This window comes from Branchiostoma floridae, chromosome 4, assembly GCF_000003815.2.
Source record: "Branchiostoma floridae strain S238N-H82 chromosome 4, Bfl_VNyyK, whole genome shotgun sequence".
NCBI classification, from domain to species: domain Eukaryota; kingdom Metazoa; phylum Chordata; class Leptocardii; order Amphioxiformes; family Branchiostomatidae; genus Branchiostoma; species Branchiostoma floridae.
Window position 1 is genome coordinate 32,936,595 of NC_049982.1, and position 26,968 is coordinate 32,963,562.

A 26,968-nucleotide genomic window follows, 5' to 3' on the forward strand; every position below is an offset into this window, starting at 1 on the left:
GTTGATGCCTCTACATGTATATTCTAGATATCATAATCTGTTACTGTTGTATCCATGTGACATAACACATTCCTGATACAGAAGGAATAACATGATAAAAGAATATTTGTAAATTATCTCTTGCACAGATGATATGATCAAATGGTATTTATTAAATAATAACACCGTTTGAAGCGACTGTGTATGCCTGCCTGAGAGAGAGCTGCGACTCTCTACCTAAATGGTACATTCTTTGTGTCTTCATAACTAAGCTTTAGAAAATCTGTTATGAAGTGAGTAAAGAAAATAGATTGAAATGTCTGTATCTGACAAGAGCACGACCCACTTTTTGTTGATATTAGTTAATACAAAATTTTTTGTTGGATATCCCTGCCTCCAGGTTGTAATAAGCTAAAATGTTATCAAATATGTTAAACATGTTTTACCTCGGCACCTTCATTCCTACATAGAAGGAAGTAACTTTACATGTACATTGAACTCAGAACATCAACTCAAAATTTCAACATACTTTATATATCTGTATGTTAGGGAAAGAAAAAAAATTATGAAGGAGCAATTGTTTGTACATACTGGGTCTCATTTTGTTGCATTACAGAAGTTGCACATTTAACAAGTTTGTTTTATTGTCATGAATCCTGCGATGACTGACTTATACACGTTGCCTCCCATAGACCAAAGAGATAGAGACTTTGAGACTTTATTAGAAAATCCCATAATTAGAGATAGAACATAAATGTATGATGTGTGTTGTTTTAGTGACATGGTTGTTTCTTGGACCATAACCGTAACAACTGTTAATGAAATACAGAGATGTGCGGGTGAGAAGCCAAACGCTACCCTTACCCTTATTGTACACAGCGAAGGGAAAATATATTGAATTTCGACGAAAATGTCAATAAACCAAAATGTCAGTGAAAGAGCTCTTTGATTTTAATCTCCAAGCAGATCCTACGGTGCCATAAGATAGTGTCAAACCTGGCCAGGGAGTATAGCCGGCTGAGGGAGTCAAACGGGAAGTTTGATACTATACATTACGCACCGTGGATCTGGTTCGAGATTACGGGAAGTTTGATACTATACATTATGCACCGTGGATCTGGTTTGAGATTACTTTGATTTAACTGTTTGTAATCATTGAATTTTTGCAATCAAAAAGTGATCACTGATATGCAAAATTCATGCAACTTATGATCCACTGCTCACCGAATCATGCGTGCTTTATGCATAATGAGACTCCAAATGTACTAATTGAATTATTTTATCTCAGCCTACAGCTGAATACAATGTGCCTGACAACGCCTGACAAAAAATATTCACCATTAACGTAGCGTCAAAACATATAGCGAATACATGGGTAAGGTCTACATGGGTTTAGTGAGTGTCATATTGTTTAACGTGCACGGCTCTCATAATTCACCAGAAGTGGAATTCTGCAAAATACTGTAAATGCAGAAATATTCGCGGTGGATTAATGTTTGCGGTTTTCGCAGTGACCACTTCACCGCGAACTTAAAACCACCGCAAACATTTTTCTATGATGGTATTAGACTGCAGTATATGGTGTTTCTGCAAACTTAAAACCACCACGAAAAGTTCTTTTTCACGCTACTGCAAAATTAAATCCCCGCGAACTTAAATGCATTTACAGTATGTTCTGATTATGTATCCATTGATACATTATCTTTTGGAAAATAACACTTCCTTCTAGAGTTTATTACTTTCTTAATTGGTGTGGTATTGCAAATCTATCCAGCTGCTTGAATCTCAGTAATTTTGCATAAATGTACCCAAAGTGTGTCAGCTACATTTGTATTGCATGGCAGAATACATCACTTTGTTTTGGTATCTACCCAAGTATCTTGTGTGTAGTCTTATCTGCTCACCACCCCAACGCCTCTGATTATATATACTTTTCACATTCTGTTCATCTTAAAACAGAGGTTATAACAACAGATACACTTAAATGTGCTCAAACATTCAGCATTTTATATTTTTTATCCAAGTATTATAATAATATAAGTATGAATAAAAGAAGCAAAAAGAAAGCAATCTCTCCCCACGATTCCAAACAAGCAGCAATATTAGCTATTGCCTGTGTATTCTGAAATATTGAGCATCTGCAAGAATCTGTAACCTCTGTGCACGGGAAATACACTTTTCCTCACTCTAACTTCCCTAGTAAGGAATTCTTTTCTTATCTGTGCTAGAATAATAATAATTATAAGTACTTGAAGAGTACCATCTGTGTTGGTGGAAGTCATTCTGAACAAAGTTAAACTGTAAATTTCAACACTAGAACTGGACAAAATTTTCATCTGATCAACTCCAGTCTTTGTCAAGGAATGGAAAGGCTTCTGTGACATGATGTTATGTAGATAGCCACGTGACTCGGTGAGCAGTGGATCATAAGTTGCAGAAAGTCTATGGTGGCCTCCGCCTGTTTAGGGACCCAATGGTTTGTCCATTCCTTGACAAAGACTGGAGTTGATCAGTAGAAAATTTGGGTAAGTCCAATTCTAGTGTTGCGAATTACAACCTGACTTTGTTCAAAATAATTAGAAGTTACAGCAGCAAAGAAATAAGCATAAAAAAGCCTTATTCTGGGCAACTGTGCCTAAATGCAAAACACAGGAGAAAAGCTAACAATCAATGTAGACTGTATCAGCTAGAATACTTCTGGCAGTTTCTAAACCATATCAAAATGGTCTAAAACAGGGCAGTTGGGGGCTGAAATACACTTTGGTAAACATTAAAATGACCAAGTAGCTAAGTCTTTAAAATTGTAATGGGGTGGCAATCATAACATTTTACAAACAATTCTATGATTCACAAAAATTGAAACCACAGTCATCTTATGTAATGTCCTTGCTTAAACAAATCTATCAAACATGTTCCATCTATAAGGAGGCATATGCCCCAAAATGAAAGAACTGAGGTAATCCACCCCCTTCAAATCTAAGGTTCTAAACAACATTAAGTGGTCCGAGGGTTGGCAGTGAACAAAAAAATATATATATAAAATAATATACATGGACTGGTACTACATTTTTAGACCAGCAATGTGCTAGCTCATGGGGTAGCCAAATGGCACTTTACATGAAGCAGCTTGGAGAAACAAGCAGGCCTTATGCTTTGGTCACAATTGGGAAAGGGTGCCCTGCCTTATAGTCCTGCCTGGCAGCTCACGGGTTGTTTTTTGGCATTTTTGACAAGGCCCCTTGGGAAGACCTGTGGCTACGGATATTTGGGCCCGGCTGGGCCCCGGATTTTTAAAACTTGGAGTTAAAATCAAGCTGGGGTCCAGTGACAAACAGACGCAGTGACATACACATGAAAACACCGAGAGGTACTCCTGCTGTATCTGGCAGGCCATCAGGTTAAATTTGTGGCTTTGGTGCCCGGTCAGGGCTACACCCACTATGGGCACCAGCACAATGGTGGCTGAAGCACAAGTCAACCTTTTGACAAAATCTGAATATCTTCCTGGCTGAAATTTACATCTCTAGCTTTCCTAATAAATGTCTTGAACCGGCTACTTGAAAAGGTACAAATAGTCCACATGTACATCTTTCATGAAGTACCCAAAAGGCTAACTTGTTGACTCCATGGAAGTACACTTCTTGCACAATCTTTGCCACAGTACAGTGCTGCAAATTAACACATTGGTCAAACTGCTCTGTTTCAGTTTTAGGGGACTAAAATCTCACACAAAAAAGTTCGACAACGTGTCCACCTGATTGACATTTGGCTGTGTACAAATATTCTACATGTAAAAGTCACATGTCACAGGAAACATGCTCTGGCTTGCTGCAAAAACAAAAGATTGACATTTCAAGCCCATCTCATTCTACTACACGATGAAATCCTGCAAATCTCTAATAAAATATTTGATAACTACACAGATAAAATAATACCTAAAAGCAATAAGTACACTTTGCTATTAAAACAAATCCATTAATCTCATTGCCATAATCATATTTTAAACAAATATCAAATTAAAATGTAATGATTACATTTCAATTAAAATACATACACTCCCAAAGCAAAATCACACATTATGTTATCCTAAACCATACATGGCTTGTGGAAACATATTACCTTTCAGCAACATATTACCTTTCAACACTTTACTGCCATTCTTTTCCATTGCTGTAAACATTGTTGTTCTGTTGCATATTTTCTATATGTTATATATTGATATCTTGATTTGTATTCAGAAGTATATTTGAGAGGGAACAGAGAAAACATATTTACAATAGCCTTAAAATGTGTAGGCAGTGGCAACATGTGCCTTCAAAGAATACTAGTATGAGAAGTAGCAACCCTTTTGACACATACTTAGTATCCCAACATTAACTACATTTTCATTGTATTTCTTGACACAATGCACAAGAACATCATTTAAAGTACTAGAAGTCCTGCCACATTTTAGACTATACACTGCAACTTACAAAGAAGTGGTCATTGTCCCAATATCTTTCCTATGAGAAGTGTAATACATCTAATATATTCTTCTGGTGGCGTACTCTAACACGATGCTGGCTGCTCCGAGCAGCGCAGGTTCCTCGAGGTCCGACACCATGATCTGTATACTGTTGGCAGCTGACGGGAGAGCCCTCCTCTGTATGACCTCACGGACTCCATCCACATAGTGGGGCGCCAGGTGCCCACACAGGATGATGTGCGAGGGGTTTACTGTGTGCAGCAAAGTGCAGACAGCTAACCCCAGAGCTTCACATGCTGATAGAAAGATAGCAACAGAACCACAAGTTAGAACGACTCTATATAAAACCAAGCCCTGGTACACAATGCAACAATACTGCTAAGTAAACTACTTTTACCACCATACATTCAGTAAAGACAATCTTGGTGCAACGACTTTATCCACTGATGGGTCAATTTCCTGTTGCTATATTTAAGCATTGTCACAAGTTTTTCAATGATATGATAAGTATCAAGGTCAGTTGAGTTAAGAAATTGTTTTTACCCCTCTATGACAGCCTCAACCTCAATTTTTTTCCTACTGAAGCTGGATTTTCACATTCTTTCTAAACTCAATTTATGACTTACCTGTCTCCACAACTTTCTCTGCCTTCTTGTTGCCAAGTTGTGCCGCCTGGATGACATGTTTACCTGTCACCTCCTCACCTTCTCTCAGGTGCACACCAGGAACAAGAAGCTCATCAGCTATACAGGGGTACAAGGGTAATGTCTGTGTAAGTGTACATGTCGGTACAAGGGTAATGTCTGTGTAAGTGTACATGTCGGTACAAGGGTAATGTCTGTGTAAGTGTACATGTCGGTACAAGGGTAATGTCTGTGTAAGTGTACATGATGGTACAAGCCTAGGGTAATGTCTGTGTAAGTGTACATGTCGGTACAAGGGTAATGTCTGTGTAAGTGTACATGTCGGTACAAGGGTAATGTCTGTGTAAGTGTACATGTCGGTACAAGGGTAATGTCTGTGTAAGTGTACATGTCGGTACAAGGGTAATGTCTGTGTAAGTGTACATGTCGGTACAAGGGTAATGTCTGTGTAAGTGTACATGTCGGTACAAGGGTAATGTCTGTGTAAGTGTACATGTCGGTACAAGGGTAATGCCTGTGTAAGTGTACATGTCGGTACAAGGGTAATGTCTGTGTAAGTGTACATGTCGGTACAAGGGTAATGTCTGTGTAAGTGTACATGTCGGTACAAGGGTAATGTCTGTGTAAGTGTACATGTCGGTACAAGCCTAGGGTAAATGTCTGTGTAAGTGTACATGATGGTACAAGCCTAGGGTAATGTCTGTGTAAGTGTACATGTCGGTACAAGGGTAATGTCTGTGTAAGTGTACATGTCGGTACAAGCCTAGGGTAATGTCTGTGTAAGTGTACATGACGGTACAAGGGTAATGTCTGTGTAAGTGTACATGTCGGTACAAGGGTAATGTCTGTGTAAGTGTACATGTCGGTACAAGCCTAGGGTAAATGTCTGTGTAAGTGTACATGTCGGTACAAGGGTAATGTCTGTGTAAGTGTACATGATGGTACAAGCCTAGGGTAAATGTCTGTGTAAGTGTACATGTCGGTACAAGGGTAATGTCTGTGTAAGTGTACATGATGGTACAAGCCTAGGGTAATGTCTGTGTAAGTGTACATGTCGGTACAAGGGTAATGTCTGTGTAAGTGTACATGTCGGTACAAGGGTAATGTCTGTGTAAGTGTACATGTCGGTACAAGGGTAATGTCTGTGTAAGTGTACATGTCGGTACAAGGGTAATGTCTGTGTAAGTGTACATGTCGGTACAAGGGTAATGTCTGTGTAAGTGTACATGTCGGTACAAGGGTAATGTCTGTGTAAGTGTACATGTCGGTACAAGGGTAATGCCTGTGTAAGTGTACATGTCGGTACAAGGGTAATGTCTGTGTAAGTGTACATGTCGGTACAAGGGTAATGTCTGTGTAAGTGTACATGATGGTACAAGCCTAGGGTAATGTCTGTGTAAGTGTACATGTCGGTACAAGGGTAATGTCTGTGTAAGTGTACATGACGGTACAAGCCTAGGGTAAATGTCTGTGTAAGTGTACATGTCGGTACAAGGGTAATGTCTGTGTAAGTGTACATGACGGTACAAGCCTAGGGTAAATGTCTGTGTAAGTGTACATGTCGGTACAAGGGTAATGTCTGTGTAAGTGTACATGACGGTACAAGCCTAGGGTAAATGTCTGTGTAAGTGTACATGTCGGTACAAGGGTAATGTCTGTGTAAGTGTACATGACGGTACAAGCCTAGGGTAAATGTCTGTGTAAGTGTACATGTCGGTACAAGGGTTAATGTTTGTGTAAGTGTAGGTAGGTACAATGGTTAATGTTTGTGTAAGTGAAGGTACAGGGTTAATGTTTGTGTAAGTGTAGGTAGGTACAAGGGTAATGTTTGTGTAAGTGTAGGTACAAGGGTTAATGTCTGTGTAAGTGTAGGTACAAGGGTTAATGTCTGTGTAAGCGTACATGCATATATGTTTAGGTACAAGGACACTGAAGATAACTCTATCTGCTACAAATACAATTCACAATTTGAACATAATTCATAGCAGTCACAGAAACCTGTACCAAAGTCTTGCTCTCCAAAATATGATATAAAGTACATGTACTACTTTACTATACATGTACGAGGGGCATTCAATAAGTAATGTCCCTGACCCACTTCCAGTTGTCTGATCTAGATGAAATTTTGCATGTGTAATGAGTCATATCTCTATGGGTTATGTTGCAAAAAACAGCTCTGAACTAATTGTGGTTACTGATTTACTGGTGTTTGAACTGAGTCAGGTGTGAAATGGACCAGGTGTGAAATGGAGCAAGTTGAGTGTCGCGCAGTGATCCGGTTTTTGTTTTTGAAAGGACGCACACCAAAGGGGACTTTTGATGAAATAAAAAAAACTTATGGTGATGATGCCCCATCATATGACCTTGTAAAACGCTGGCATCCTGAATTCAAACAAGGTCGGAAGTCTGTGGAAACAGCTCCCAGACCTGGTCGTCCCTCTTCTGCCATTGATGAGGCATCTGTCGGAGGACCAACCTGGGATGTCCTACAAGAACGGTGTCCAGAGCTACATCAAATGATGGGAGAAATGCAAAACTCTGGGTGGTTCCTATGAAGAGAAAGACTAATAACTGTGCCAAGTTTCATTAATCTCCTGCTATGGGAAATGGGTCAGGGACATTACTTATTGAATGCCCCTCGTACATTACTGCTATAATTAGGTACAGCTTCAGGTCTGACCTGGATCTGATCCTCTGAATCTGTGTGTCCAGAATGGACTGGACTAGAATGTTGTACTGATACCCACCCTATTGCTTACCTTTCAACCAATACTTATAAGTCAGTTTACAAATTGGAGCATGATTGGGGATTTCATCAATATCTGATCTAAATCTGCTACTGTGCACTATTATATTCATGGAAAAAAACGTATGACAAGAAGTGCAAAATACCATCATGCAGTTTTTTGGCCTCCCGTTGAAGAGCGATTCCTGAGGCGTAACTCTCCACACAGCCAGAGCTGCCACACATGCAGTCTGGGCCGTCCATGGACACACTGATGTGCCCCAACTCTGCTGCACAGAAGTTAGCACCGTGGACCAGCTCATTGTTCAGGACAATCCCTCCTCCAATGCCTACAAAAGCATGGACAAAACACAATTTTACTTGCAGCTAGGAAAACCTTTTATTTTCCAGTAAAATCATTGCCATAAAGGGTGTAAAGGTGACAGGAAGCACACTGTAAGTTGTAAATTGAAAACAGCAATACTTTGTGTATACTGCAGTGCAGAGAGTTGTAGCAAGGTGTTCATACTGTCTATGATACATTTGTTGTATATACCGGTAAAAGTCTTTCTGAGAAAGCAAGAAATTGTTTGATCTCGTCAGCAGGTAATAGCACCCTCATCTGTAAGGAAAACCTATGAGCAGCTGACATGTAGTAAGGTTATTCTTTCTCTTGTCATGTGATTATCAGTATGATCACTCAAGTGACATGAGAATTACAATAAAAGATCTGCCTGGTTAAGGTTTCAGGGTTGGCGAAAATTGGTATTTTGATTTGCCATTGTTTTCTTATTAATGAATTAAGAAAAAATGAAACTGTAACGAATATTGATAGATTAGCATGAAAGAATTCTAAATCTCATTTTGGGGGCCATATGTATGACGTCATCAGGTTTTATTGCCCGATATTATTTTTTTCTATGAAGAAATACCGTACTTTGGTACATACCACTGCAATGAAACTATGTTTTACATGTGCATAATGATTAGGGCTACAAAATCAAGCTTGTCTTATTTTCCTGCAGTCCTATACTTCACTGAATGCAGCAAAGTGGAGCTCACATGTAGAAGTGTTTAGTATGATCATGATCACCTGGCCACAAATCCCACCATTACAAATCCCTACTTACCAGTGCCCACAATCAGTGTGATGAAGTCCTCAGACCCCTTCCCCTTCCCAAACTTCTTCTCTCCCAGTGCAGCACAGTTTCCATCATTGTCCACCCACACTGGAAGGTGCAACTTGCTGGATATGGGGGTGCGCAGGTCGATGGAGCTCCATTCCTCCAGGATCTTGGTGGAGTGCAGCACCATCCCTTCATGAGGATTGACTCTTCCACCTGTACTGATACCTGCACATCAAAATAATACATCAGGTCAAGTCTAAAGAAAATTCTCTTTCCACACAGCACACAGCAATTTTTTTTTCTGTAACACACTTATGGTTTTGAGGGAAAGTGATGGAGATATTCTCTTCTAATATTAGATACTATTTAGGCATACAAGGAATAGCTATGAGTTTTCAGCCTCACATATATGTGCAAATAAAATTTTGCCTCTTTTTACTTGTATCACAATGTTTATTTACAGCATGCAAAAATATGACATTCGTCACAATTCTTGTGGGAGAGTTGAATACAGATGCAAAACATGTACAGATGTTGGTGGCATCGGTGGTGTACTGCCAGAGTGCTTGGCCCAGAACCAAGACGTCCTGAGTTTGAATCCCCTGACATGCTCTGAGGTTGTGCCCCTGAGAAAAGCATGTGATACCAATTTTCTGTAACTGAGTACTTGCAGCTAGCTTTGGTTAGGGCTGTCCCTTGGATAGGAAATGAAATGGAAGTCCTGTCTTTGAGGAGAGCCACACCTCAACGAACCCACTGCACTTATTGATAGGTGTAGGGGTTCATCCTGGTGTAATGAATCTGTCCGAATATGCATCTTGTACTGTTCCGTACAAACTTGTTGCATTATGCCATGAGGCGGTTTACTCAGGGTATCAATACTACAATCATCATCATTGGTCGACGTGCTTACACACGATGGAGTTATACCGCCCCTTACAGGGTAACATACCTTTTTGCTAGCTAATTAAAAGATGGAGATGCGCCAGGTCTCCCATCCGGGTGAATACTGTGAATCTCCATGTGGCTGATACGAGACAGAGGTTCGATAGGCCTCCATCTGGGTGATTTGAAGTGAATCACCAACTCCAGACAGAAGAATTTGCACCATCGCACACCGCACCATCACACGTGTGGGGGTTCTTTAACGTGCATGGGGTGTGGCTCTCCCCATACACGGGACGTCCATGTAATGTTCTATCCAAGGGCTCGAAATTCATTTTTAGGATTAGGTGCACTGGTGCACCCAGCTTTAAAAATTGGGTGCACCAAAAAATTTTGGGGTTCACCACTTAACTTTAAGTAGAATGTCAAAAAAAAAAAAAAATTAGTTACAAGCTTTCAAATTCTTTAACAAGTAACATGACAGACATTCTTATTATCTTTCTAACACTTAGATGTCAAGAATATGATGTATACTAGTATATTTGATATCTTTCCATACATAAACCTAAAAAAATATTTGGGTGCACCCTGTGCACCCACTGAAAAAAATTGGGTGCACAGTTCCAATTTTGGGTGCACCTGGGTGCACATGCACCCAGTATTTTGAGCCCTGAAGGGGTATACCATACAAAAAAACAAACCTATGCCCAGGATGCGACAGCTGAGTTCCACAGCCTTGGAGGTGGCCTCCACCAGCATACGCACCAGCAGGTCCATACGCTGCTCGTACGTGGGCGGGGTCAGCTCCGACATCTTGTGTAGGACCTCACCCTACAAAACATGGACAATTTCAAACATGAGAATGATGAACAGTGTAAATACAGAATCAGATATAGTTCAATATTATTCTACTTGCCACCATACCACCAGGTATCTTGTGAAGGTCTTCTATACGATTATTACGTATTATTACGACTATACGAATTAAGGGGAGCATTTATCCACTGCTCTGTGTTTACTGGGACCCAACACAAATTTGACTATTAACTGTAAATGCAGAAACTTTCATGGTGGTTTAATGTTCGTGGCTTCACCGCGAATTTAAGACCACCACAAACATTTTTCCATAACGGTAAGAGACTACAGTGCATGGTGCTACCGCGAAATTAAAACCACCGCGAAAAGTCCATTTTCCCGCTACCACGAAATTAAATCTCCGCAAACTTAAATGCATTTACAGTATATAGAATAAAAATTACTTCAGCCTTTCTTCAGCCAAAAGACTTGCAACTGGATGCAATATGGGATAAAAGAGTTTCTAAAGATTTATCTGTTTTAAAAAAAGGTCATGCTGACATTAAATCATATATTTTGGACCCACTCCTGCTGAAATGACTACATTTAACAAAATTGAAAGGCTTATTCATAGGAAAAATGAAATTGGCTATCTAAAATCAAGCTGACTTTAGATAGCCAACAGCTACAAATGCTACGACTACATTAACCGGTGCAGAGAGTTGTTGTTTTAAAGGTGGCAAACCTGCTGACTGATGATGGCCACCCTGAGGTTGGTGCCCCCCAGGTCCACGGCCAGGGCACTCTGGGTCTCCAGGATGTGGTCGATGTCCTGGGACACCGTGTCCTTCATGGGAGGGAAGATGAAGGACTTCTGGATGGGCTTTTCAAGGTCGTTCCTGATCTTATGGATGAACTTCATGATGCGCTGCACGGCATGGCCATCTCCGTAGATGTAGGAGCTGGGAATGATGGGAAGATTGAGGTCAAAGGTCACGTAGAATAAAAACAATCCTTTTCTGTAACTTGAATGACAACATGGGCTGATCAGTTCCATTTCATCTTGATAAGAAAAGTATTCTTAAAACCAGATCATTATTCTTAAAACCAGATCATTGGATGGGATGCATCTTCAATTTAATTACTAGTATAGATCTACTCTAATGTGCTTTTGTCTGTAACATGATGATAAACCTAGTTTCCACTTTTATATTATGAATACAATACAAATTAGATCTGATAGTTCTCATAATACTAACATAGGTATAAATACATTTAATATTGTTTCGTTACTAGAAAAGATAATAACAAGTTTGGTCCCACCTGATTGTATAAAGATTATTGTTACCCTATATATTGTTTAGTACGTGGAATCTTCAAGATTTATTCTGTATCCCTTTTTGTACTTTATATTCAACTATACATGTACGAAAGTCACTGTACATTTTGTCGTGTCAATAGTACAGTAGCAAGAATGTCCCTTACCATGGAAACTGTTTCTGGTACTGAAGGTTGACCGCATGTAAAATCTTGCCCTTTGTGTCTGCATCCCTCACATGTAGCACATTCTCCCCTGTTACAAAATCACACACCAGCATCAGAAACTAGAAAAAGGATTTCAAACCATGGGAGACTAAGAAAAGCCAAGAATGGGAATCTCACTAGCAGGATGTGTATGTGAACAAGAAGTTCAGTTCATGCACTGGCGCAGTTTTAAAAAATACTTGCAACAAAACTAATTACTTGCAAACAAAAGTAATGAAGCAGTAAACTTATATCTTCTCTTATTTAGAATTTACCTCTCAGTAAAAGGGGATACTTGGATTTTAGTTTTTTCATAGATGTGCATTTCTTTCTATATAAAGAGATGAATTTAGGATTAACTCTACAACTGGATAAGATTCAGAGATACCCTGTATACTTAATATGCATAATTCCCCAAATACGTGCACACTATAACTCAGGTCAGCCAGGGCCGTAGGTAAGTTAGACGTCCTACAGGACATTCTAGTAACTCAATTACCACAACAAACCTAAGCTTCCATTCATGCTAGAGTCTAATAGAATCAGTCCCTTAACAGCGAAACATTCTTTAGTGCAAGCAAGCTCAAGGAAGAAACTACATATTCCCACGTTGTTAAGTTTGTCCTTTGCTGCATTATTTCTTACCAGTCTAAGCCTCACAACTCCAGTGATTGGTACGATTATGAGGATGAAATCCAGGCCTTTACTTTTTAGATATGACTGCAACAAACAGCAAATTTGTGTGCAGGTTGGCAAGACAGAGGTGGCGGCAGCAAATTTCTTTTGTGGGGGCAAAATATTGCCATGGTGATAGACTTATGAGCATGTGGAGGGCCGAAGGCCCGACTCGTCATGTCCGGTGTTCTGTCTGGCTATACCGAGTGTAGTTCAGGTCGGGACCAACATTAGCATGACATCACAGACCGCCTACCGTGACAACGCACCCTTTCACTACTTCCCATAAGATCTACACCGTGACATGGACCAAGCATCCCCCTTCCTGTTCTTTGTTCTATTCCTGGTAAAAGACATTTCCCTCAGGCAGATGTACATGTCAGCAGCATAACCATGACAAGGTGATCAAAGCTGTCAATTACTGTACAGCAGCTAATATACCGGCGACAACTCCAAGGCTACGTTTTCAAGTCAACTCGGAATACTCCTCTGCCAGAGTTCGCATCAAGATCAATCGTTCTGTTTATACACAGGGTCGTGAAGTGACTTGGAATACCCAGCTGTGCCTGGGGTGTGACAACCGCACTAGTGTCTTATTTGAATCATGACCAACAAGGTGTTCAAAATTTTTTAAAGACACTGAAACTTAGGGCAATAAGAGTAAGAAACAAAAGCGCCTTTAATAATTTCTTTACCTGAGCAAATTTTTATCATAAAATGATAAATGTTGTCTTTTCTACTAGGGAGGACAGAAGCATGTGCATTTTTAAAATTTGGTGAAAAATCGTGACATTTGCCATGTTTTGAGCTGTAGTTGAATGCTATATGGCAGCTCAAGAGCTGGACTGACCCATTAGGACAACTGAGGGGGTGACTCCGGGTGTCATTTCAATCTTCTGTCTGTGGCTCGTCAAAATGTCGGAGATTAACTTGAGCTTTCAAATACTTAGTATACTAGGTAACATGTTTTGAAGCGATTGTGCACAGCATTGCATTGGAAAGTATACTTGATATGTGTCCCTCCCCACAACCGGTTTACTCGGGTTACACAGCACAGAACTGACCTGCTTCCCTGCCTATCTGCCTGTTGCCCAGGTTGATGACTGGTGTCCCGAATGCTCCTGCCTCACGAATCCCCGCGCTGCTGTTCCCGATCAGACAGCCAGTGTTGGCCAGTAAGATGATGAACTGATCGTAGGGAATGTGCTTGGCCAGGCTGAAGTTCGGATGGTGCTCCAGCCCTCGAAGACGGATCATACGGGTCATCTCTTTGCTTCCTGTGGAGATTTGATAAGGAAAGAAATAGTCAAGTATGATACTTATTTCATCCTAATTGATACATGTAGAAGTCTGCAACAGAACACCATTGGCACCATTCAATGGATCAGCAGTGCAAGAACAAGCAGTAATCTATAAATTAATAATCCAAGAAAACAATTTCTAAGTCCTGAATCAATACCCGGGTAGAAATACTATCTCAGGACCAGGCTGCCATCAGGAATAGAGCAATAGAAGAAGAAGAATAGAGCACACTTTTCTCAGACAAAGTGGGAGCCTCTTCTATGGTTTAAGGTTTTTAAAAACAGAAAATGGAGGCATAGGTGTGACAAGTTGTTTGGTGCCATATAGCCAGTCAGCACTGCATGCCTGGGAAACCAAGCCTTTAGGGTAGTTAGGGTTGATAAATCCAGGTTCAGACAAACGGGCATCTTTTTTATTATCATCACATGAAAGAGAGTGGGAGTGCAAGGTGCTGACACATGTAGTTTGTCTGGGTTTGGATTACCACTTATTTCTAGCAATCCTGCTGCTAATCATGGTTCAGCAACCTGGAAAGTAACACATGTGTTAGAATATACAACAAAACATGACATTGTCACAGTCAAATGTTTTATACAGAGACACTACTAAAAGCATATTTCCACTAAACGAAGTTGATGTTTAAACCATAACAATAAGGTTTACCTGCATCAATGTTGGGGAATAAGACGAGTGTTTTGACGTTAAATTCCAGCAGCGCATCTAACATCAAGTCAAACATTTTGAGGGATCCCTTAATGTCAGTTGTGACAGGATGTTGTAGGGCGACGATGAAGTCCTTTGGTTTGACTCCCTCCCCCACCCACTTGGACAGCACGTTGTCGTAGTTCTTGGCATTGCAGGACAAGAGTTTGTCGTAGGTCGGGCAGCCGGCCAGCAGGATGTGGTCGTTGTCCTCGCACATGGACAGGAGGCGTCTGCGGGCGCGGTCGGTGCAGCAGGCGTGGTAGTGCGACAGTTTGGTGATGGAGTGACGGATGGAGTCGTCAATGGTCCCGCTCACCTCGCCGCCCTCGATGTGGAGTATTCGAACGTTCATGAGAGCGGCGCACGTGGCCAACGACAGGGCGTCGAAACGGTCGCCGTGAACGATGAGAAGGTCGGGTTTTAGTCTGACCAGCACGTCGGGGAGTTTGACGAGCGCCAGACCGACAGATTCCGCCATGGATGCCTCGTCCTCGCCCCTCACGATGGTGTGCAGGTATCCGTCCACTTCAAACTCATCCTGCTGGATCATTCGATAGGTGGAGCTGCATAGACAACAGGACAGACAGAACACATCAGGATCTTAGCTTAATGGCAATGGAGGAGTAAAGATGTGACCGATTGGGGTATGGTGTGGAAGAGGGTCTTGGGCCCCTTCCACGGTGAGGAGATTTTAGAAATGTAACGTAAAATTCCAAGGGTTCCCATGAGGGAAATTGATTCTTTTTACACCAAATGAAATCAGAGGGATTTTTCAGTCATTTTGGAGGGTCAGAATCATAACAACATTTTTCCTATTTGATCAGACATTTCCTCACAAGTAAATACTAGCATATACACCACTATGGTCCTCATTCGGCATGGTGGCTGTGCATTGATGCACGTACGTGCAGATGGCATCCATACCAGGGCTCGAAATACTTTTTTCTGCATTCCTGCACTGGTGCAGGTAACATTGAAAATTACCTGCACCAGATAAATTTTACTTGCACCACTCTGTATGAATTTAGGAAGGATCATACTAAAATTGTTCAGGAATAATTGTATGAAACCCAGTTCATGGACCAGTGCAGGTTAGGTGCAGGTAGACGTCAGAAATACCTGTACAGCTCCAATTTTACCTGCACTAACCTGCATATGCAGGTAGTATTTCGACCCCTGATATAATCAAATAAACATGACCTAATAAAAGAGCAAGTGAAAGACCTACCCATAATCATCGATCAGATGGCTGCCCATCACCACCACCTGCAGCTCCATATCAGGGTCGTCTCTCAGGGCGAACATGACCGGCGCCAGCTTCGAGTAGTCGGCACGGTTACACGTCGCTACACAAACCCTCATCTTCCTGTTCTTCACATTCAGCCCCTCCGTGTCCATGTCTGGTACTCCTGACAGCATCTTGTTCCTGGCTCTGGCTTGGAGTGACCGGTACTGTCGTCTGCTCGCAAGCTGGAAGTTAGCACAAACAATCCTGCATTACACTTTTTTGTTGTTGCATCCCTCTGTCTCGGAAGACAATGGTAGGCAGACAGGGTGGGTTTAAAACTTTAAGGCGACGACCCGTCTGCCTGGCCTGCACGTGACTTTTTAAGGTGAAGGAGGGGTGTGCACTTTGTTCTTCATTCTCTAGCTACTGCACACTAAGTCCTATAGGGACAGAACTGTGTGCCACGTAAGACGGCCCCAGCAGATGCAGGTTTATTATTTGGAGTTTCCGTCTCCTAGGAGGACTTCCGACCAAGGATACAAGGGGTTCCTCCTACCCCTGACTTGTGTGCCATGGCGGGTGCGTCATGCCCGAACATGCCCCTAAGGCCTACCACTGCCATAAAGGCCTGTCACTGCCACTAGCTGCAGCTAGGTACTCATTTACACCTGAGTTAAGTGAGGAAAGTCGTGTAAAGTAACTTTCCTAAGGGCACAAGATCGGTGTCACGGCAGGATTCGACTCTTCTTTATTCCTCTTCTGACAAAGCAAGCAGATGTAGGGTGGCCCCCATTGTTTTTACTAACACACAATTCTATAGGGCAAGCCTAATGCAAGTAACTTGACAAAAGGTAACAGGGAAAACATTCCGCAAATGTCGCATTTCGAATTTATCTTGTACATCAGTCAGGAACAAAATCATTAGATGTTCACATCCAACAAATCTTTGAAAAATAACATTGCCAATGCCTTTTTCTTTTACTTCAAATTTCTAGAATATCATTCTTGAAGTAAGACTGGGAGTTTGCCATAAAACTTTCTTTCTAAATGTAGATAGTACTTGGACTAGTTCTTGTACTGAGGATTTTTTGCACACCACAATCATCTTAGCTATCAATCTATGGGTCTCCATTCCTTTACCTTTCTTTTTTATTGACATTCATGTGCTAATCAAATCTACAGGTTAATCTTAATCAAGAAATGTTCAGGTCCTATGTAATTGTTTCCTTATCTGCATACTTGGTTGATTTATCGTCATGTTTGTGTGGTGTATCGTGTTGCTATGGTTCATTGGCGCTGAAAAGCCAAGAATAAAAGTCATTTACCCTCAAAGATGACCAGGCTAAAAACCATCACTGAACTGGGAATTCTCAATGACATTCAACTCCTCATTGTTACTATATGCAAGGTAGGGTTGTGTACCTAAACCTGTACCCTGCCTGTACCTGTATCTGTACCTAGATAAACTAAATCACTTGTGGACACTACTTGTTTCAAGACTCAAATATATCAATGTTTATAGTTATGTTACAAAGATATAAATTAATCATTTAGGCACAAGGAAAAGTACAGATTATATCTACAGGCATCCAAGAGTGCAGAATTCTGTGTATAGTCTTTTCTACCAAGTTTCTACAGTCAAACTCAAAGAAACAGATGCAGTTAGCCTTGTTTGCATAAAGATAGGATTTTAGAATGCCAGTGGGAGTCCGATACTCCACCTGATAGCAAAATGGACCATTGTTTTGAGTATCAGCCATTCACAAGGTTTCACTGGCAATCAGGTCCAGGTTCAGGTCCTCACCTGGACCTGATCCTCTGGACCTGAACCAGGCCGGTACCTGATCTTCTGGACCTGAACCAGGCCGGTACCTGATCTTCTGGACCTGAACCAGACCGGTACCTGAATTTTCTGTACCAGTAGTACACAACCCTACCGCTGAACAATTTAAGAGCAACAAGCTCAACATTCTCTCTCTTGACAATGTTAACAATATCTATTGATTTATACTAGTGGCAAGATTGTAGCAGTCGGCTAATACAATAGTTACGAACACATACAGAGATCCTGGATACAGGTGACCAACTCTTTACAATAGGGTTTCCAACCGACTGAACAGAGGCAGAATGTTTTGGAACACCTTCTTCATTACATTACATAACCTAAGGGCTTGAATTGAAGCTGTGCTCCCAATTCTTTAATTGCAGGTGTGACCGTATTTAATTTATGTAGGGTTACATACATAAAGGCACTACTGTACACTACACTACAATACCAGGGCTCGAAATACTGGGTGCACCCAAAATGGGAGCTGTGCACCCTATTATTTTCTGTGGGTGCACATGTAAAGATATCAAAGTGTACTAGTATACATCATATTTTTGACTAAGATAATAAAAATGTCTGTCATGGTACTTGTTTAAGAATTTGATAGCATGTAACTATGTTTTGTTATTAGGTTTTTCTGACATTCTACTTAAATATAGGTGGTGCACCCAAAAAATTTTTGGTGCACCCAATTTTTTAACCAGTGCACCTAATCCCAAAAATGAATTTCGAGCCCTGAATACAATATACGTATTCTTGATATTACGTTTCAGAACAAACTTTTCTTATATCACTTGACGTTGGCCATAGAAGAGAGGTAGTAAAGTTTGAAATAGAAGAGAGGTAGTAAGGTTTGAAATCAAATTAGATTTTACTGACATTCTACTTTTAAATTTAATGCACTTTATGTTTTAGTACACCAAAAGTTTTTTCTTGTGCAGCTTAATTTCTAAGTCAGGTGCACAGCATGCAAAATACCACTTGCACACTTGTACATTGCAACCACTTTTTGCTTGGTGCAACTTACTTCTAAACTCAGGTTGCACAGGGTGCAACTTTAGATTTTGAGTCTCAGAACTCGATTTTGTTGTCAATTTACTTGGAAGAAATAAATGGACTGAGGCAGCTCCGTTTCATATCAGCCCAAACATGTCTGACTCAGTAACTGCTGATTCCTATGCAGACGGACATTATCGGAAGAACAGAACAGCAGCATTCACACACTTGCACACGCATGCTTATAAGTAAATATGATAGTAAAAGTGTATGTATACGTATGTACAGTATCAGGGCTCGAAATACTGGGTGCATGTGCACCCAGGTGCACCCAAAATTGGAACTGTGCCCCCAATTTTTTTCAATGGGTGCACAGGGTGCACCCAAATATTTTATTAGTTTTATGTATATTAGTATACATCATATTCTTGACATCTAAGTGTTAGAAAGATAATAAAAATGTCTGTTGTGGTAGTTGTTTAAGAATTTGAAAGCTTGTAACTAAGTTTTCTTATTAGGTTTTTTCTTGAATTTAAGTGGTGCACCAAAATTTTTCCCCTAAGTATTGTACCTTTTTTTTTTCAGAAATTAGTGAATTGTAGGTGGTGCAACTTGAAATTCAGTTGTGAAACCTAGTTTTTGCCCCAACCTGGCTCAGAAAAGTATTTTGTACACTGGGTGCACCTATGATCCCATTCCCAAAGATGAATCTTGAGCCCTGATACAAGTATTTCTGTAACAACTCCTAGGAAACTACAGGAAGAAAGATGTGAAATGGAAATGGAAAGGATTTGATTTGCAGCTGGAGCAGGTTTGTCTTTAAACTCCAACCCAAAGCAACAATGTAATAGTAATAACCTGGTAGGTCTGGCTTTGCTTACCTACCAGTGACATTGAATTGTCAAGTCAATTGTTAACCATACACCATGACTATGACATCATAGGGATCATGTAGCATTAAAAAGAACTAAATCAAATTTAAATACAGGTGTCACAGACCCATCATTTTTGTGTTATTAACTATAACACTTACGGTGGACTTGTGACCATGCTAAATACCCATTACCAATGGCCTCTAGTACTGACTCACAGTCTGAATATTCAACAGGTACATTTCTGCATACTGCCCAGCTTACTGGACATTCCTAAGTCTAAGACTCGCAGAAAAACCTTTTCATAACCCCAATGTTTATACTCAGTTCACTAGGCATCAAGGTTGTGGTCAACAAAGACTTTGTAGGGAGGGTATTAGGGGTAGGTACCGGTCCAAAAACACAGACCAGACAAAATCAATGGACCATATTTAGGACCAATAAGAAAATGAACACACTATATCAGCAGGCATCTGCACGTTTGGGGGCCTTTACTGGTCCAAGAAAATAATGAGTGAAGTTGTACAGACCTGGATCTGAACTGAATCCTCTGAATCTGAACTGGACCTATACCTGAATTTTCTGTACAGATGATGAAAACTTACATACGAAACAATTTAAGTCCTACAAAAATATCTAAGGGCACTATCAACATCCATAATTACAAAATATAGGTGTTACTGTAGTGTACATCCAATTTCAGGTGTACAAATGAGCAATTAGTAATTTGCACCCAAAATCTTGACTCAATTTGAGCCTTGCATTTATATTCCTGCAGACATACATTGTATGTAATTTTGCTCCTTAATAAAAACAACTGATGCAAGAAAACCCCTGCATGAATCCTCCTGAAAAGATGATACTAATCCCGTAGCAGTGAACAAATGTTTATGCCTGTAACATGATCTACTATAATAGTTCTATACACCTGACGACCATGCTGTCAGGGCAAGATGGAACAATAAACAAATACATCAGCCTAGGACACACCCAGTACTATTGTAGTGTACTAGTATTCACCCCATTGTGTGTGGCACATATAGTCATAAGGCCTCAGAAAAATTTTTTCCTGTTTCAGTCCTGAAAAAAATTAGGGTCGGCAGGTAGAAATTTTTCTCAATTTTTGTTTTTCAAACTTAGGCCAAAACTCTAGTGATACATGTACAGTCAAACCTGTCTATAGTTGCCACTCAGGACACTGGCCAAACATGGCCACTATAGGCAGGTGGCTGCTACACAGAGAAAGTTCATGAATTGCCCATGAATAAATAATAAGTAATGTGCTTTCAGTATCCACTGACATACACATTGAACAGGAAAGTCATATTCTTATATTTACAATTCAAAGGATAGGTTGAACGATTGTAAAAGCTGTCATAATCTTTGCCAAGTCGAAATGCATAGAACGGCCGTGCTGTATTGTAAACACAAACAAAAAGAAAAAAATGACCAAGCAAAAATCAAAGACATTGTATCAAACCTTCTAGTATGCATGTATACAATGTTCTACCAAGACCAAACCTTGTTTTCTTTGCTTTTATCTTTTATTATCTTAATGCATGTTGGGTCCAAGTCAAGTCCATATTTTGATAACTGTACGAAAATGATTAATCAAAACCATTTGAACATGGCCTGCAACTAGCAACACGGTCGCTCTATGTGCACTGTGGCCATAATGCAATGGCTAGTGTTTCTGTATCTATCGCAAAGCTAATGCATGATTTGAAGTGCCCAACTTCAACCTACAATTTGTAGAAATTTGTAGAAAAGCTTCAGATTATTTCTATAAATTGGAATACAATCAACTTCAGATTTGACTACCTAAAGGAATCATTAGGAATCATTTATTTTGTGCCCTCACTTATGATGTGTAATGGTCACATGGCATATAACTTATGACATCTAGGTTATGAAAGGAACAGAAGTCAGGTAGAACATCATATAGTATACAAAATGTTTTCAGCATCCTTATCAGAATATCTTACATGTACAGAGCTTTGAGTCTCTTGGGCAAAGGCCAATAGCTAACTATTAAACTTGTTGCTACGTTTACACTAGTACTACTAGAAGGATTACTAGTATCCAAGTGGAGAAACTCGCATTGTACATTTGATATGATTCTGAACAGGGCAGCCACATAGTTTTGAAGGGGGCTTGTAACTATTGTACAACAATGCAATATGTGTTCAAAGATTAATTTGTGTGTGGTACTACAAAATTACAAGAGCTCACACGCTAGCCTTTGTAGCTGCAAAATGTATGTCTGGATGAAAGATTACGGTAGCTACTCTATCCATCTTTCTGCAACCTATTAACTGTACCTATCAATATTACAAGTTTGTCACAAAGATTACAAATGCCCTGTTCACAATACATATTTACCCACCACCAAGTGCTTACTGTTTGCTCTGAAATCAAACTGGGTACAAAAGCCTACACCTATCAGGCTACCTCCCTCAAGACAAATCTATTGCTACAGATTTAGGATAAGATACACATTCAGGATAAGATACATGCACGCGAAATGCATTCAAATTATTCGATAGAACATAATATATGTGAGATATTGTTATTAGTGGAAGCCGTGTGATACCCCCAAATAGTCGAGAAAACCCATTTTGTATTACCCTGGCCCAGGTATAACAAAGGTTTCATCAATGAGGTAAAAGCTTTAAGGCATGCAATACCTTGAGACTGTTAGTGGATTATGTCATATACAAAAAGATGGCTCGTAATATATTTTATGACTGTCAATACCAGTGCCAATCTCAGTGCCCAGTGACCTTGTAGCCATTGGGAAAGGCACAAATTTCCTCACTTCAAAATTGGTAAATAGCTATACGGCTTGGGATATCCCTCAGATAGGACATTAGTGGATGTCCCGTGTTTTAGGGGGGGTCACACCTCGAGAATGTAAAAGAACCCATCACATCTATCGGAAAAAGTGGGGCTTCTTCCCAGTGTGAGTGGATCAAATAAACCTGTCCAGATATCCAGCTTGTACTGTCCAGTACAATCCTGGTGTGTTACACCTTGAATCAGTTTCTGGGTTTAACAAGTACTGTGCTGTCTGTACATAAAAAATATGTCCAAAGAGACATCTCGCTTGCCCGAAATTTTTATAAATATATATTCTTCTTTGCATTTTCACTTCCAGAAATGAAATTGTTTTACAACTGTGTTGAACATTACTTGATGCCATGACTGTAAAAAGTAACATTAGTATATGTACTAATATATCAAAATCTCACTCATGGAAAAATCTTACTTGCCTGATGAGACAAATGGGGTTACAGTAAGGACATGTGCTTGCCCAATTTGCACTTTCACTTGTCCGAGACAATCAGACAAGTGGAGTTATCCAACCCTGAGTTTACCAGGAATGCACTAGAAACAAACGTCTAGAGAGACTCTAGACTCAACTTAGTTTGTTTGTTTGTTTGTTTATTTTCATACACCTGGGTAGCCTATTCAGTGCTGGTACACTGGTTTTCAATAGGGCCCAGTCACCATACTTACTTCTGACACCTCACCTCACCTCACCTTAGTTCTGACAACCTTCTGGCAAACATTATCCCAACAACATCTGCTGCTACTTCAACTAATCAAGCACTTATTACACCAGCCATTTGTTGTTGATAAAACCCATTCTTCAGATATTCTCCACAAGCAAGATAATATCGTTAAGTTTAGGGTGCCTCCAGGACTTGTCCCTCTGTCCGTCCTAGGACGGAAATTTGCTTGTTGGGACGAAAAAAATATCATTTAATCAAGTAAATCTATTTTCATGAGCTTTAAATAAAATGACACGCTTTACATGGTAAGCAAGTACATTTAAACAATGATTGAGAAGGAAAAAAGTTTAAAGCTGGTGAGAGACCTTTACAGACAAGACTCAATAAGGAACAAGCTGCTGTATTACATGTATGTGTAAATATATATTGTCTATAGATAATAGAATAGACAGACTTGACTTTAAAAGATATGAGAAGTGCTTTGAACAGTGTTCACAGACAAGCAACTCAAAATCCCAGTTTAAGCCATACCAATTCAATTTCTTGGTTCTCGTATAAGTCGTATCTTACACTTAATTGTTCTTACACCTATTTCATTTGTTGCTTCTCTGATTCGGCTGTCCACTTTTTTTTTAATCTAAAAAAAAAATTAACAAATAATATCCTGAGAAAAAATAATACACACTTTGCTAGCATAAACCTGTAAACACTACCATTCAGAGCTACATACACATAATTTCAATCTGAAAAAAATGCCTTTTATTCAGAACATTAGTAACAAATCAGAGGAAGGGTTCATTGTATAAAATGTGCCATTTAACTCCTCAGGCTGTTGTTTTTTGTGTTATTTAAGCCGTATATCTTCACCCCGACCTTTTGAAAAAATTTATTTCTTTTTTTTTTACCTGTCGGCAAAATTTGGTGTGGCCTAATGGATCTTTTTCTTTTTTGCAGGTTTTTGATGATTTAGAAAAAGAAAGAAACAGGCGACTGGAATTATGTCCCCAGGAGGGCATTTTTCCTTTGAGGATATCCTATCAGTTTTTTTCAATGTATCCCTTGTTCAGGACATGATGTGGTCTTGACATTTAAGTGGCAGATAGCTTTAGACGTCAGGACAAAGTGGGGCAGGTTTGAGCCCCCTAATGTTTAATTTTAGAACTGCAGGGATATGTTTGTCAAAAAATTCCGAGGATAGCAGAAGACAGGAAAGCCAGATTTCTATCATTTTAGGCATGCAGGTGGCTTAGGCAGAGATGTACACAATGATGTACATAACATGTTATGAATGTTATGTCTTCAATAAATGTAACACATAATTCATGACAGGTGGAATATAAACAGATATCAAACTTGCAAATGAAGGACTGCTTTGCATAATCAATGCAAAATAAATGGTGGGAAAATTATACTTCTGACATGTGTAAGTTTGTCAAGGATAAATACCAGCATGCATAGATTATGTAAATGTATTATCATTTGCATAAAAGCTACAAAAGTTCTAAATATTTAATGGAGGTATAAGGTTAACGAACTCTAAAATCCAAGAACAAAAACCTCACATTCGCATGGTATTTGGAGTCCTCTACAAAAAAACATTCACAAGTTGCTACTCGTGGTGTTTTACTTGAAAGTGGGCACAACACACGTACACGGAAATCACCATGGCATGAATGAATGCATGAATAGAGCCGCTCCTTCCACAGCAGTAACACTACACAGCTGTGAGGTTGGGAAGAGAAGCGGCTGTACATACACACAAAAGTCCGTTTCATCTATCGATTTTCTTCTAACCTGCTTATCAAAAACCACAATGTCGAGCCTAGCGTTAAATCCGTATTTTAGTTCAAGCAACTTTGGTAACGCAAAAAAAAGTTGTTTCCTTCGGCACATTTTTTTTCAATTTTTGAGAAACAACATCACACACAGTCACACAAAGCCGATGTCAGCTCCTAACATTTCCCCAATTTGTTTCTAGACTGCAGTTCCTTTGAAGGAGCGAACTGCCAGACCTAGACTACACAATGTTAATCTAAAGCACAGGTTGAAGGACAATAATTTGCGAGAAGCCGGCAAGCCCAGTCCGTCAAACATGTTGTCCTATCCCAAACATAGCGGCCCGTATTATAACGGTATAGGCGTGCCCACACACAATGTGCCCAATATAAGTGGTCTTACGTCGTGTGGATCCCGTTTTTGGCCCAGGTGATCTTGACCATGTTGCCCATCAGGTGCCACACCTGCAGTATTCATCTTCTACCTAGAATAACTGAAACGTGGAAGAAAATTCGAACACATACCTGATCACGATCGGGCCGACACGTTCCCAGCTGGTAGCGCAGGCGCGGGCTCACGGACCAATCAGCGACAAGATTACATCTGACGGTCTGAGTGTGGGCATATTCAAATTCAACTCCTGTTTCACATCATCTTGCACAAAGTTGGCCCCTAGAGTCACAATTTTTAGGAAATGAATGGAACACTTCTTCTTTCTTACTGCCTAGCCTCTAAATTGAGAGATTATTGGCAGACTACGCATGAGTTAATCTTATCTGATTTCTTGTTAATTGTTTGTGTGGGTGTTTTTGTTTGTGCGTGCATGAATGCATTTATTTCGTCCTCAAAGGACTGCGCTGTTTGGGGCTCCTCTACCACTGTTACTGTACGGTGTGCATTTTGGTGGTGCAGTTTCGGCATATTCTGCCATTTGCATTATTTGTACCTTATACAAATACCATCATAACAAATGATTCATAGCAAGACTTTTAGAAAATGACAAAGCAACCAATGTAGGAAAGTGCAAGGAGTCTCATATAACCTCCTTGGAAGGGGTACGCATATTAAGATTTTTTTGGTGGGGGGTGAAGTTGAACCAAGCAACTGATTTTAGCCAGTCACCTTTCAAACAGGAAATCCTTGTTTGATTTGCGTCACAAATTGTGACGCAAATCAAACAAGGATTTCCACACACAAAACACTGCCGTCACCTTGCTCAACCAATCCTGGGTACTCCAGTAAGTATTGCATCACCTGGACCCTGTCATGATCTCTTGTTCATGGGAAAGTGTTCAAGTTTGGACCATTGATTGGGAGTCAATGTTTCTGTACTTCTCTTCCAGCCTTCGTCCAGCCTTTAGTTGTACCATGTGGTATTCCCATACACAAAGTGGTAAATATTACATTGTGCTGGGGCACTGGCAAAGATCTGTAACTTAATGCCTATCGATCAGTATACTATAGATGACATTTCATACCCGGTATCTTTGCCTGTTATCTCTTTGAAAGGATGAACAGGACACAGGATCTGTAAACATGCTCGGTGAAACAATGCCTTGATAAAAACATTATCAACTGTAGCAGCACCTTATAACCAGTTTTACCATCTTGAACTGTTACCATCATCTAACACAACTAACTTCAGTACATTTGCCTTGCACTCTCTCAATTTAATGTATTGGTCAAGCCTCAAATATAGAATTTTTCTTCTGTAATAAATCAAATTTGGACCAATTAGACAATAATTATATCAGCAGGCATTTTGGGGCTTAATATACCAGTCCAAGAGAATAACATAGATGAAAAGAGTACAGTCATTTCTACCAAGTTTCTAGTCAAACTTACAGCGGAAGTAAGTGTTAACATGTAGATGAAGATTTTATGCCGGATATATACTCGATCATAGTATTCATACAGATACTTTTGT

At 40.0% G+C, this 26,968-nt stretch overlaps 1 protein-coding gene across 2 annotated transcripts; it reads right to left on the reverse strand.

Annotated features, from left to right (window-relative positions):
• Nucleotides 1-2,062: 2,062 nt before the first annotated feature.
• Nucleotides 2,063-25,636, reverse strand: LOC118413467 (bifunctional UDP-N-acetylglucosamine 2-epimerase/N-acetylmannosamine kinase-like). Of its 2 annotated transcripts, none has more exons than XM_035816868.1 (11): nt 25,566-25,636; nt 16,055-16,296; nt 14,785-15,389; nt 13,884-14,096; nt 12,106-12,193; nt 11,366-11,582; nt 10,527-10,656; nt 8,944-9,165; nt 7,981-8,163; nt 5,071-5,187; nt 2,063-4,740 (listed from the first exon to the last, which is right to left on the reverse strand). In XM_035816868.1, the coding sequence occupies exons 2-11, from the start codon at nt 16,243-16,245 to the stop codon at nt 4,502-4,504; spliced, it is 2,205 nt and encodes a 734-aa protein (XP_035672761.1). In that variant the 5' UTR covers nt 16,246-16,296; nt 25,566-25,636; the 3' UTR covers nt 2,063-4,501. The 2 variants fall into 2 exon arrangements, with proteins under 2 accessions (XP_035672761.1, XP_035672759.1); XM_035816866.1 differs by having other exon boundaries at nt 25,444-25,566.
• Between the last annotated feature and the right edge of the window lie 1,332 nt (nt 25,637-26,968).

Excerpts from the sequence above, each read along its gene's own strand:
- LOC118413467 (XM_035816866.1), bottom strand. The coding sequence starts at position 25,518 with ATGAATACTGCAGGTGTGGCACCTGATGGGCAACATGGTCAAGATCAC. Across the intron at positions 12,194-13,883 it reads GCAGATAGGCAGGGAAGCAG|GGGAGAATGTGCTACATGTG; the intron begins GTCAGTTCTGTG and ends ATTTTGTAACAG. Across the intron at positions 8,164-8,943 it reads CACACTGATTGTGGGCACTG|GCATTGGAGGAGGGATTGTC; the intron begins GTAAGTAGGGAT and ends ATGCTTTTGTAG.